This window comes from Podarcis melisellensis (genome assembly GCF_964234715.1).
Source record: "Podarcis melisellensis genome assembly, chromosome: 14".
Lineage (NCBI taxonomy): Eukaryota > Metazoa > Chordata > Lepidosauria > Squamata > Lacertidae > Podarcis > Podarcis melisellensis.
In genome coordinates, this window is record NC_138546.1 from 35,516,226 (window position 1) to 35,529,505 (window position 13,280).

Here is a 13,280-nt window from a genome sequence, read left to right on the forward strand (position 1 = left end):
CTCCCGTTGCTCAGTCCCTGCTCCTGCCAACCTAGCAGTTCGAAAGCACATCAAAGTGCAAGTAAATAAATAGGTACCACTCCGGAGGGAAGGTAAACGGCATTTCCGTGCACTGCTGTGGTTCGCCAGAAGCAGCTTAGTCATGCTGGCCACATGACCCGGAAGCTGTACACTGGTTCCCTCAGCCAATAAAGCAAGATGAGCGCCACAACCCCAGAGTCGGTCACGACTGGACCTAATGGTCAGGGGTCCCTTTACCTTTATGACTTTCTAAAGTGGCATGATATGGCTTTTAAATGTAGTAGTGCAGGCGGGGCCTTATGGCATCTCTTCCATGCTATAGCTGCCATGCAGCCAAAATTAACTGCTAGCCAGGGATCTTGGCAGTTTCCTGACTGTTGCACCCTTAAAAAAAGTTACCTCAGGTCAACTGAAGCCAGACCATCCTGGCTGATCACAGCATGCCGGATCACCTTCATCTCCAGTTCCCATGCCGTGCGGTGGGAACTTGTCGCCTTTGCCGCCACCTCCCCTCCCCATCCTCACAAAGCAAACTGTCCAATTAGAACAGGGTCTCTTTGCTTCCATCTTTGCCGACAGTTAATTAAGATGCGGTTGCTGGCAGCAGTTGACAAATCCCAGGACCGTGTTGTAAAGAGGTGTGTGTGTGTGTGTGTGTGTGTGTGTGTGTGTGTGTGTGGCTTTATCCAGCAGGAGAAATGAGGGTGTTGTATCCTAAGGGAACATGCACAGCTGACGTTCAACTCCCTCTCTCTCTCCTCAGGTGTGAGAAGTACATGCAGACGCAGCGAAGAACAGCCACTTTCCCCTCTCTCTCTTGCATCTGGTCTCCTTTCCCACTCCACTTCTTATAAGCATCGCCTCCCCTTGCCTGTTTCCTTGCTCCAAACACTCCCTTGTCTGTTGCCCCAAATCCACCTTACTGGAAACAGCCTGTGAAATAAGTCTACATAGCGATAACTGAAGTCGCATTACTAAAACTCTTCTTCTCTAGATCCCACCCTGATTTCTCTATCTCAAGATCATCCTCACTATTTTGCCAGGACAGCAACAGTTTCTCTCAGGTATAATGTATACTTTTCAAGCTTGCGATCACCTACCACCAAGGTGTCGTTAGGGCTGGACTAGTGGGTGCCAGTCTGGGGCCCTGTCCATCCCAGAGGGACCCACCCAGGCCAGGGAACTCCCAAAATCCAAGCAACACCATGGCTAAGTGGCCTTTATTCTTCTTTTGAGTGCTATGCTTCCTTCAGCAGCACAGAGCTCTGGTGCTGGCTTCCAACTCGGCAGCCGTTCCTGAGACACCTGGCATTGTGTAGTCATCAGTGAGTTTCCTCCTCCCTCCCAATCCCTTTTCCTTTTGTGTTATGTCTGTTATATTTAAACCTGATGGAAGGAGCTGTCTTAAAAGAATCATCTCTGCAAGCTGCTCTAGGGGCCTCTTTTTGTAACTAAAGAGCGGGGTAGCAATGCGTGATATCCAATATAGACCCATTGAAATTAGAAACTTGCATTCATTAATTTCAATGGGAAAACTCTGAATAGGACTAGCATTGGCTTAGAAACAAATATAGTTTAATGAACTCCATGCCCTCTCTAACATACAGTGCTAAAGTTCCCCCAGTGTGACTTTCTATAGAGCTTGTAACCAGGAAAAAACATTCCAGTGGTTCTCTCCATACCATCAGGATTCTTCTGTGTCCACTACATCTATGTTCTTAGTTTACAGTAAGGCACTCCATTTCCCCCAATCTTGGCTCAGAGGTTTCAAGAATTAGTAAATAAACAGCTACACACTGTCCCCTTTTCCAAAGGTCTCTGGCAGGTGAATTCCATCCTGCGGCTCTTTGCAGGGATTCAAGCAAGGTTCTCTCCCAACCATAAGGACATAAGGAGAACCCCTCTGGATCAGGCCAATGGCCCATCTAGTTCAGCATCCTAGCAGGACCCAAGCGCAGAAAAACCTCTCTGTTCCTACGGCTTCCAGCAACTGGCATTCAGAAGCATTTATGCCTCTGACTGCGACTTGGCAGCCCTATTTGGAGATGCCACCGGGAACCGAACCTGCAACCATCTGTGCGCAAGGCAGATGCTGTACCACTGAGCTAAAGGTAGTGCCGTTGCTGGTTATTAGAAGGAAAAGAAGGAAAAACAAATTTGAGAGTACAGTCTAGCATTAAGTGCTTTTAATATCCACTGATTCCAACAGGAGGGATTTCGACAGCATGCGTTTCAAGCCTCCCCTTCTCCAGCTGCGTTATCACAGATCTTTCAGCACGCTAATCACATGCTGGCTTTCGGAGCCTTGAGCATTTTGGTCTTCCTGACCCCAGACGCTGCCACCACGAGTGGGTCCACCGCGCACTTAGAGATGAGAGGGCATTCGAAAGCTCTCTTCCAGATTGCCTCTGGCTCAGAAGCTTCCTAGGGGGCGGGGGATGGAAGCAGAGAATCTCAGACCAATCTGAGGAATATGAAGGGGCCGAAACACAGCATTGCAAGCTCTTCTCAGATCAGCTCCAGCTTGGGAATTTCCCAGAAAAGGGGGCAGAGGGGGAATCAGAAGGGACATCCCAAACCAATCTGATAGTTCGGGAAAATGCATTACAAGCCACTTTTAGGATAGCTACATATTCCATCATTTTTCAAGCTTTGCCGCCTAATGATGCAGAATGCCTGGATGATGAGGGAGGGAGAGAAGGAAAGGACAATATTCTTCCCCTCTTCTTTCTTCTGCTCATACCATTTCTGCTCTAGGCATCTTTAGATGGGGCTAGTCAGGGGAGCTGTTGTGGACAAGCAGGGGAGGCCAGTAATTCTCCGGCTGAGATTTCAAACTGAGACGGTGAATACATTTGAGGCTTGCAAAGCTCACTCCTTCTTTTTAGGTGATCTTTCACAAGCTCTGCAGCTCGTATCCAAGTCCTGAACTTGGGGGAACTTTGCTGCCACTTCTAACCACATGATATTATAGATTTCCACTTGTTTTTGCATGTAGCAGGAAGATGTAAACACTCTTTCTTCCAGGCTAACCTCACAATGGTGCAAGACGCAGGAAGAGAAATAATAATAATAAGGACACAATCTATTCCATGAAGAATCTTTGCATCCAGACAAATGATGGTAGCAAATGTTACAACTTCCAGAAAACCACAAACTTCTTGTGTACTTGAGAGTGTAGGAGATTAAACAAAACAAAACAAAACAAAACAAAAACCACTCAAGGAATTCCAAAAGGAGAAGCTGATTATACTGATCTGGTTGTCTGCATTGTCCTATAAGAAAAGAAAATGAAAGGCTCATGTGTAAAGACAGGGGAGAAATTCCATTAAGTTTGCATTGATCATTCACTCTTTCAAAAAAAATACCAAAACAGAAACACAGCCATCCTTTGAAATTCTCTGAATTTTTCAGGGTAGATCTCAAAGTAATGTGTACAGAAAGGTATAAAAATGCTGCCCATTGGCTTGAACAACAAGTGTTTAATTTGATTTGCATATACTAGGGTGAAGTATGCATGAAAATGCATTATATTAGGGAAAACCAGGGGGGGTTTTCTGGGGAGACACAGGTGTACGCATACCCCTAGACATTTTGTGAATCGAAAGTTTGCTCTCATTGAGGGGCAGTATTTCAATATGAGTAGGAAAATGAGAGTACCCCTAAAAAAAAATTTTTAAGGAAAAAAGCACTGCGGGAAACTGATTTGCAAAAATGAGTCCATTAGGCAAAATTGCATCCAAAAAAGTGTGCATTAGGAGAAATTCACACAGTTATAAAGAACTAATTAAAACCTTTTTAAAACAATTAAAGCCAATGATAAGCTAAAAAGTCAGACTAGAACACATGTCAATGTTCTCCATGTCTAGACACACTTGCCTAAAGAAAAATGTTTTTTAGCAGTCACTAAAGAGAGCACACTGAAGGCACTTCCGAAGTGCGGGTTCTGTCACACTAAACTATCAGTTTACTACAAATGAGGGGAAAGCATTATGTGGCACTTGTAATGGTGCCGGGTCTGCAAATTGAAGGGACTGAGTGAATATATATGGGTGAGGTGAACTTTCATGTAAATTGGTCCCAAACTGTTAGACGAGATTAGGCGAGATTGTGTGTGCAAGGTGGGACTAGGTGAGATTGTGTACAGGTTATGTATACTAGGAGAAACCCAGATGAAAACACACACATAAAATTTCCTGCAGGTGAACTGAACTCAAGTCTCGAAAAATCTGAAATTGTCAAGATTCATTTGTCCCAAAAACAGGGGTCCCATTTTACCCTTGACATAGACTCCAGTGGATTAAGGCTCTGTCACAGGCTTCGCGTTTGAGTCGTTCATACAATACAAGCTGCTCTCTTCATCCCCAGGTACCTGATAAGATGAAAACATCTGTTAGGTCCCAACTTATTTATTTATCATGGTTATCTGTAGCTTTTATGGCCCTGGAAAAAGGAGAGGCCCGGAAGATGCACAAAGAGGGAAAACAAAACAAAACTGTTATACAATGAAGTCCTCATGTGACAGGAAACAGCACCATCTCGTGGCTTAAAGAGGCTTGCTTTACTTTCCTCACCACAGAGTCTACACAAGCCTTAGATGTCTCGGACTACAACTCCCATCAGTCCCAGTCAGCACAACCGAGGGTGATGGGAGTTGGAGTCCTAAAAATATCTGGAGGGCAAAAGCTTGTCAAAAGGCTGGTCCAAACCAATATAGTCTGCCTAGAATTGTAGTTGTTATTAGTATGGATAAGAATGGATAATATGAACAATAATCTACATATTTATTCAGTTTTGTTTACTAGATAACCTGAAATATGGACTGAGTTTGGTCATATTTTTGGTAAAGAGAAAATTTTGTATCGGAGCAAATTTATTTAGTTCTTATCCCACCGTTTAACCACAAATGGCTCCCAGAGTGGCTTACGTATAATGAAAGCAAGGCAGTCCCTACCACAACACACAAAGAAAAAGGAACAGGGAGGGAGGAGGAAAATTAAAACCCAGGCACCAATTTCCAAACAGTTGTTCTTATAATAACCAGCTGGCCCAGTTTAGGGGCAGAGGTTTAGCAGGAACACATGCTAAATCTGTCTGTTGCATAATCTAGCATTGCTCCAGATACGATTTGACTTGCATTGCATCAAAGATGGGAACCTGTGGGCTTCCAGATTTTGTTGGACTACAAATTCCATTATCCCTGGTTATCGGCCAGGCTGGCTGGGACTGACGGGAGTTTGAATCCTGCAACATCTGGAGAGTTACAGCTTTCCCCATCCTGTGCTAGATGTCCCATGTTCCAAATACTCAGCAAGATAAAAGATTATTCCACACTTTAGAGCTGTGGATCAAGTCAGCTGAATCAAACTCTGCAAAGACAGAATCCTTCAGGTGTCTGAACCTAGAGGTCTAAATCACTTACTTCCCAGTAAACATTATCCTCAAAGCAGTTTTCATCTGTGGGGTCTCCAAAGAAAGGCAGTTTCAAAATGCCACCTGAAGGAAAGGTAACAGAGCACCGAGTTCATTCTATTATTTCTATTTTTTACTTAATTTATATACCGCTTATGTGCCAAAATGGCTTCTAAGCGGTTAACAACTGTGTAATTAAAACACACAGATTATGAAAACAGCTTTAATTAAAAAATAAAAGAGAGCCCCAGTTAAAAAGCATGGCAATTAAAGCAGTTAAAAATAATTAAAGCAATATGGCACGCACCTCAGGGCAATATGGTTTTTCATTAGGCCCCTGGCTGCAGTTTGGTGGGGCAGGCCAACTAGGAATCAGGGATGCGGCAGAAATTTGATTCAGTTTGATTGTTGTTTCATTTTAAAGACACACCTGAATTGAAATGCAGCCACCCTTCAAGATTTGCAGTTACCTGAATTTGGCGGTGCAGTTTTTCAATTAATGTTTATAACATAGAAAACATACTAGGGGAATAGATAGAACTGAATATATGAGTGGAAATAAAATGTATTTTATTAGGGAATATACTGCTTGCCAAAATGTGTCTATCTGTCAAAACTGAAAGGGGAAAAAAAGTGATCATGAGTTGAGAAACTCCTCAAGAAACTAATTTTGGGCCCAAGACTGTTTGATGTGTGACAGGTAACGGCAAACTGAATTATTGGAAACACTGTAAATAGGTTTTTTTTTAAAAAAAAAATCATACCCCAACACATGCCACAAGATGGCAGTAGTGAAACACCACAAAGAACCATGAGGCTAAAATTGTAGGCAGTTGCTGGGAAAAGACAGCAAAGAACTCAGGATGGTGGCGCAGGCTGGACTTTGAATACCAAGGAAGCAGAAGGACATTTGCCATTGTAGGCCCAGATCAAAGCCTGATCTGACTTAACACAACCTGGGCTCCCTGGGTCAGTCACATAAAACAAAGACCATATAACACCAGTCCTGAAAGACCTACATTGGCTCCCAATACGTTTCTGAGCACAATTTAAAGTGTTGGTGCTGACCTCTAAAGCCCTAAATGCCCTCAGCCCAGTATCCCTTAAGCAGTGTCTCCACCCCCATCGTCCAGCCCGGACACTGAGGTCCAGCTCCGAGGGCCTTCTGGCGGTTCCTTCAATGCGAGAAGTGAGGTTACAGGGAACCAGGCAGAGGGCCTTCTCAGTAGTGGTGCCCGCCCTGTGGAACGCCCTCCCATCAGATGTCAAGGAAATAAACAACTACTTGACTTTTAGAAGACATCTGAAGGCAGCCCTGTTTAGGGAAGTTTTTAATATTTAATGCTGTATTGTTTTCAACACTCGATTGGGAGGCACCCAGTGTGGCTGGGGAGTAAATAATAATAATAATAATAATACAGGTGACATTCCTGTCTGGCAGATCAAAAAGGGACAAAAAGACGGACTTCCGGGTTGGCGCCATCGCCGAATGGCGGGCTCCCTCCGTGCTCCGGAGGGAGCCGGCTCGGCAGGGGTTGGGTCCTACCGCGCCGGCGACGCGGGGACCCTCAAAAACCATGGGCACGGGGCCCATGGACATGGTGACTCGGCTGGCACCTTTGCGCCCCTCCCCGGCCCGCGAAAGAGCCTTTTTAAAGGCTAAAGAACGGGCGCCAGGAGGAGGGGTGGTGCTTTGAGTCCTCCGCTTCCCCTGCCGAGCGAAGCCGCATGCCATTCGGTGGAGAGCGCTAGCTTCTTCTATTAAGAATTCGGACCCAAAAGAAGAACCCGTGAGTAATTGGACTATGGACTAAAAAGAGGGATAAATTTTTAAAAATTGGAGCGAACGGGGGAGGTGGAAAAAGGAAGTCAGCCCCCCCTTAATTGTAGAAGAGCCAAAACAAAGGACTTGACAACTAAGATCGAGAGTAACCTTATCTTGATGAATCTGCAACTTCGTGAGGGGAAAATATAAGAGTGAGCTGGAGGAGAGAGTGGAATTTGTATTAAAAAGTAACACCCCCCCCCCCCCGGAATCCCTGGAGCGATTTGTGAAAATGCCTGGAGAAGAGCAACGGAGGTTTTGACAGCTGTCAAAGAGCTGTCAAAACGGAAGAATAAATTGGAGTCTTTGTTATGAGGACTTTGCCGGTTACATTTGTTACATTTGTTATAAATTGGACATAAATTGTTTCAAATAAGAATCAACAAGCTATTTGGACTGGTGGATGTGATCTGGAAGGGAGCTCAGCTGCTGTGGTCCATCTAGAGGAGCTGAGGGTTATTGCATGTGTTTTCGACAGGAAACTTGAATAGCTGAACAGAGTTTTTAATCTCCTGGGAAACTGCAGAAATGGAACATTATTTTGTCTACAGAGGTCTACACACCATAAGAAACAATGGATTTATCTGTTGGAAAAATGAAAGGGACATGACGCAATGTTTGGTTCCTGAATAACAAGCATCTGCAGAGAAACTAGAAGCTTTTGGAAAAAGAACATTTCTGCGGGAGAACAGGGAAATAAACAAAGAAACAAGAACGAACTGGAAGTGGGAACATTTGGGATATCCAGATTTGACAAGCTTATGGAAATAAAATTGGAGTTTTTACTCCTGGATACAAAAATCTGGATAGAAGAAATGGGCCCCTTTTGGAGATAGGCTCCTTCTATGATCGGACACTCGAAATTAAAAATGACTGGCAAAGAATCAGAGGGGTATGGGTGTAGTGAAATGTGGGAACCCCAGAAAGATACTAGAAATGGAGGGATATGGGGAACGCAGCAGGGAAGGGGGGGAGGGAAATTTGGAATCCAAAAGTTGTAAAATTATCTTTTTTTTCCTGTCTTTATTCTATATTTATCTGCATTATATCTGAAAAGGGGGACCTCGTGGAAGGGAGTGGATAGATCTTAGGGGATGGGAATTTGGAAAAAAAATTGGGTTATTGATGATGAGTGTAATTTGGGGACAAGAATTTGTTGAATTTAATTGTTTATTTGGAAGATTTGGAATGCAAGAGGGGGTGGGGAGGGGAAGTCCTGGTTATTGGAAAAAGATTATAAATTGGATTTAATTTGTATTAATTTGAAAAACCTTAATAAATATTATTTAAAAAAAAAAAAAGGGACAAAAAGACTAATGCAACACAGAGCCTGAATTCCGAGTCAAAATGGAAAGGCACATTTGGACTCAGCCATGACTGGCATTCTCCAGAGTCTTTGGCAGAGAGGTCCTTCCCATCTTTCGCTTCCCGATTCTTCTCATTGCAGATGTCAAGGATTGAACCCTGGGGCCGTCAGCATGCAAAGCTGTGGTTCTACCACGCACCTACGATGGCCCCTCCTGCCAAAGCCATGCCCAACGATACAGCGATGCCAGCTGCCTGGAAGCCGCCTTGGACGCTGGGCGTTCTGTGGCTGAAGTCTCCCGTGAAGTCAAAAGCACGGATGAGCCTACGTGGAAGGAAAGCAACAGGGGAAAGGAAGGGGTGTCAGGCTTTCCCACGTGTTCAGAGAGAGCAACACAAAGTCCTTTCAGATTCATCACTATTTTGCCAAAGCAAAGCCCATACTTTCCTCAGAATTGCGAGCTTTTCTTTAACACGTGACAATACGGTTACACTTCAGTCAGGGCTCGGAAATCCCAGGCCCAGGGCCAAATGTGGCCCCTTTGGCCTTTTTGCCTGGCCCTTGAGCCACGCCCCATACCAGCCCTGTTTTGTGGCCAGAATGTTTTGACTTGGCTGAACTGCACCCTTGAACTCTGATGATGATGATGATGATGATGATGATAATAATAATAATAATAATAATAATAATAATAATAATAATAATAATAATAATAATTTTATACCCCGCCCTCCCTAGCCAGGGGACGTGGGTGGAGCTGTGGGTTAAACTGCAGAGCCTAGGACTTGCTGATCAGAAGGTTGGCGGTTCGAATCCCTGTGATGGAGTGAGCTCCCGTTGCTCGGTCCCTGCTCCTGCCAATCTAGCAGTTCGAAAGCACGAAGTGTAAATAGATAAATAGGTACCACTCTGGCGGGAAGGTAAACGGCGTTTCCGTGCACTGCTCTGGTTCGCCAGAAGTGGCTTAGTCATGCTGGCCACATGACCCGGAAGCTGTACGCCGGCTCCCTCGGCCAATAAAGCGAGATGAGCGCCGCAACCCCAGAGTCGGCCACAACTGGACCTAATGGTCAGGGGTCCCTTTACCTTTACCTTACCTCAGCCAAGACCAGGCTCAGGGTGGCTAACACCAGGTATAAAAACAATTGATTAAAATACAACTTAAAAACAAGATTAAAATGCAACATTAAAATGCAGCCTCGTTTCAGTAGAAACTCAAATCAAAAACTTTTTGGAGGATGAAAATGTCAAGTCTTCACCAAGTCCAACTATCCAGATTGGTCCTATGTGGGCCAGAAAAAAGCCAGGGAAGTCCCCAAATAGGAGTTCCAACACAGAAGGAGAAAGGAAAAAGGAAAGAGGGGGAGGGAATCAAGTTGATTCCAAGCCAAAGGCCAGGCAGAACAACTGAACAATAATGCCTCTTTGCATCTCAGGAAGGGGGAATAAGAGAGGTGAGTGTGCGTCGAAAACTAGCCTGCTGTACTAGGGTGAAATTTGCATTTGTTGCTCCGCCCATATTTGCCTCTGGCCCCTCCCACCACTAGTATGCGGCCCTAGGAAGATTACCCTGAATGGAATGTGGCTCTTGAGTTGAAAAAGTCTTCCAGCTTCTGCTAAGTAACAGGCATTAAAATAAAAATTAAAATGCAGTTGAATTTCTGCCATAGAGTCAAGTTCTATATCCCCTTCATCCCCCACCCCAAACAAAACACACCACCCTTCAGAGATGCTCACCCTTCCTTCCCGTAGACTCCTTCAGTCGCAGCGGCAGCCGTGACGGCCCCCACAATTCCCCCAATAAGTCCTGGCATCCCATGTAGATTGTGGATACCGCATGTGTCTTGAATTCGCAGCTTGGACTCCAGGAAAGGCTGGCAGGCATGAGGGGAGAGCAAAGCATTTAGAAGCAGAACCCGAAAAACACTGTTCAATGTGGGGTGCTCCTGTTCAGCCATGACCCTCTTTAAGAATACTCCATTTCATGGCCGCCACCACACACTGGTTTTCTGTTCCCAAATAGTCAGCCAGTCACTGCTCAGTCAGCTGTTTCAAGGTTCCCCCTCCCTCAGGATGCTTGTCTTTTTTTAAAAAAAATTAATACAGTGTTACTTCGGGTTACAGACGCTTCAGGTTACAGACTCTGCTAACCCAGAAATAGGGATGTGGGTGGTTAAACCACAGAGCCTAGGACTTGCCGATCAGAAGGTCGGCGGTTCAAATCCCCGCGACGGGGTGAGCTCCCGTTGCTCAGTCCCTGCTCCTGCCAACCTAGCAGTTCGAAAGCATGCCATAAAGTGCAAGTAGTTAAATAGGTACCGCTCCGGTGGGAAGGTGAACGGTGTTTCCGTGCGCTGCTCTGGTTTGCCAGAAGCGGCTTAGTCATGCTGGCCACATGACCCAGAAGCTGTATGCCAGCTCCCTCAGCCAATAAAGCGAGATGAGCGCCGCAACTCCAGAGTCGGCCACGACTGTACCTAATGGTCAGGGGTCCCTTTACCTGGGGACTTCCGGTCGGCGCCAGTGTTTAATGGTGGTCCTTGCTTCGAGCTCCGAAGCAGGACTGCTCCGCGAGTTCGGGTCTGACCCGCTACGGCGAGCGGGGGACCCCTAAAATCACAGGCGCAGAAGCCTGTGAACAAGGAGACTCGGTGGGCACCTTTTGCGCCCCCCGGTACTGTGAAAGAGCCTTTTTAAAGGCTCCGGAGCGGCATCGGGTGTGAGCGCGGTGCTGAGAGTCGCTACCCAGCCCGTGGAGTGAAGCCGCGTCGCCATGAACGGAGAGCGCCGATTCCTTCCTGAAACTAAAGATTGACTGCAACACCCGTGAGTAAGATTGAGAGACTTAACGGGACACTAAATTCTGATATTTGGCTGAAAACGGGAAAGGCATAAATTAAGGAAGTCTGCCTCCCCGAACTGCATGATAAACAAAGCAACGAAAGAGCAAGCTGTATTTAAAAGAAAAAATTCTTTCTTAACCTGTCAAACCTGACATCGAACCTAGACCTCCCCCCAACAGGCAGGAGAAGGGGGGAAGAAAATTGGACATTGTTGACCTGCGTGAAAATAATCGGACGGAAAAATCTTTCACTGCCAAATCCCCTGGGTCGGGCTGCCTGAGTAAGGCACCGGGAAAGTGAACTGTCAGATCAATTTGGATACAAAGTGGGGGTTTGTCTGAAACAAAGTTACAGGACTTTAGTGGAATTATTTTGTTGAACTTTTGGCTATATTGAAACAAAGTGAGGATTTACAGTGTTGACTCTGGAACTTTTTCATCGCTCTATGTTTCCTTGTTTCTTTGTCTCTCATTTCCATTTGGATACAATTGAATGCTCCCTCTAGAGGGTTTAAAGGGAAACAGTTACAATGAAGAAGAAACAGTGGGATTTTCCACTTGTAAACTTTTCCTGTGAGAACGACCTTGAGGACATGAGCGGCCCAGTGGATGAGATATCAACCAGATCTAAAGCAAAGCTAGCACAAAAGAAAAGGGGCTCAATATCAGGCACAACACCAGCTGCACAGGAAAAGGCAACAACAGCATCTATGGATTCTATGACACAGGCACTGCTTAAAATAAACCAATCTTTGGAAGCACTGACAAAGCTGTCCACAGAAAATTCCAAAAAATTGACAGAACTGACAGCAAGATTGGACTTGAATACTGCAAGTGTGACATCTAATACAGATTCTATCAACAAATTAATTCAAGAAAGTTCGGAAACACGAAAGATTGCTGAAAGTGCTAAAAGTACCTCTGAGGAGACAAGGGAAAAGTTTGTGCCGATTGCAAAAAGAGTGAATGAACATGATGCAACTTTGGCCTTACTGGAACTACATAGGAAGGAGAAAAACTTGAAATTAAGACTTGTTCCTGAAAGTGAGGGGGACAGCCTTGCGGAATTCCTTACAGAGAACTTTGCGGAATTTTGACATGATGAATTGGAGGAAGAAGATGAGTTTGAAATAACTACAGCCTTTCGGCTGGGCAGGAGACAGGGCAAGAAACCAAGGGATTGCCTAATTACACTGAGATCCAAGGAAGAAAGAGATAAAATATTGAACTTGCATTACCAAAAGGCACTGGTGATTTAGAATTGTCAAACACAGATCTTCAAGGACATCCCTAAATACATTTTGGAGGTGAGAACCTTCTACAAAGACCTAGTCGACCTGCTGAAGAAAAATACCATACCTTTCAGGTGGGAGTTCCCACAAGGACTGTCCTTCAACTTTAAAGGAAAGAAGATTAAAATAAGAACAATTCAAGACAAAGAACAGTTTTTGGAGAAATACTCAGAAGACCTGCAGAAAGGAACTGTAGGGGAGAAAGAACCAACTGACATCGCAAACCTATCATTTGGACTCCTCCCAATACCATCGGAGGAAGAACAAAAGCTTGGAGCAGTCGGAGGAAAAGGTACCTAATAACAAAATGTCTCTGCAACTTCTTAGCTGGAACTGTAATGGTTTGAACCTTCCCCGAAAAAGACGTCAAGTCTTTCATATGTTAAAGAAAGAACAATTAGATTGAATATGTTTGCAAGAAACTCATATTGCCAGGATACACAGGAAACTTTTGATAAATAAGAGACTTGGACAGGAATTTATCTCATCAGACAAAGTTAAGAAAAGAGGAATGGTGATCTCTGCAAAAGAAAAATTGGCTCCAAAAATGATATTCAAAGATGAACAAGGAAGATACCTGGC

General features: G+C 44.8%; 1 protein-coding gene across 1 annotated transcript in view; it reads right to left on the bottom strand.

Moving 5' to 3' along the window:
* Window positions 1-2,185: 2,185 nt before the first annotated feature.
* The window catches only part of RHCG (Rh family C glycoprotein), a 41,813-nt gene continuing 30,718 nt past the window's right edge, over window positions 2,186-13,280 (bottom strand). Inside the window, exons 7-11 of the mRNA XM_081888652.1 lie at window positions 10,302-10,438; window positions 8,764-8,888; window positions 5,444-5,517; window positions 4,300-4,393; window positions 2,186-3,296 (exon numbers count right to left, since the gene is read on the bottom strand). Coding sequence (XP_081744778.1) covers window positions 4,322-4,393; window positions 5,444-5,517; window positions 8,764-8,888; window positions 10,302-10,438 — 408 coding nt within the window. The 3' untranslated portion in view covers window positions 2,186-3,296; window positions 4,300-4,321. The remainder of the gene's footprint in view (window positions 3,297-4,299; window positions 4,394-5,443; window positions 5,518-8,763; window positions 8,889-10,301; window positions 10,439-13,280) is intronic.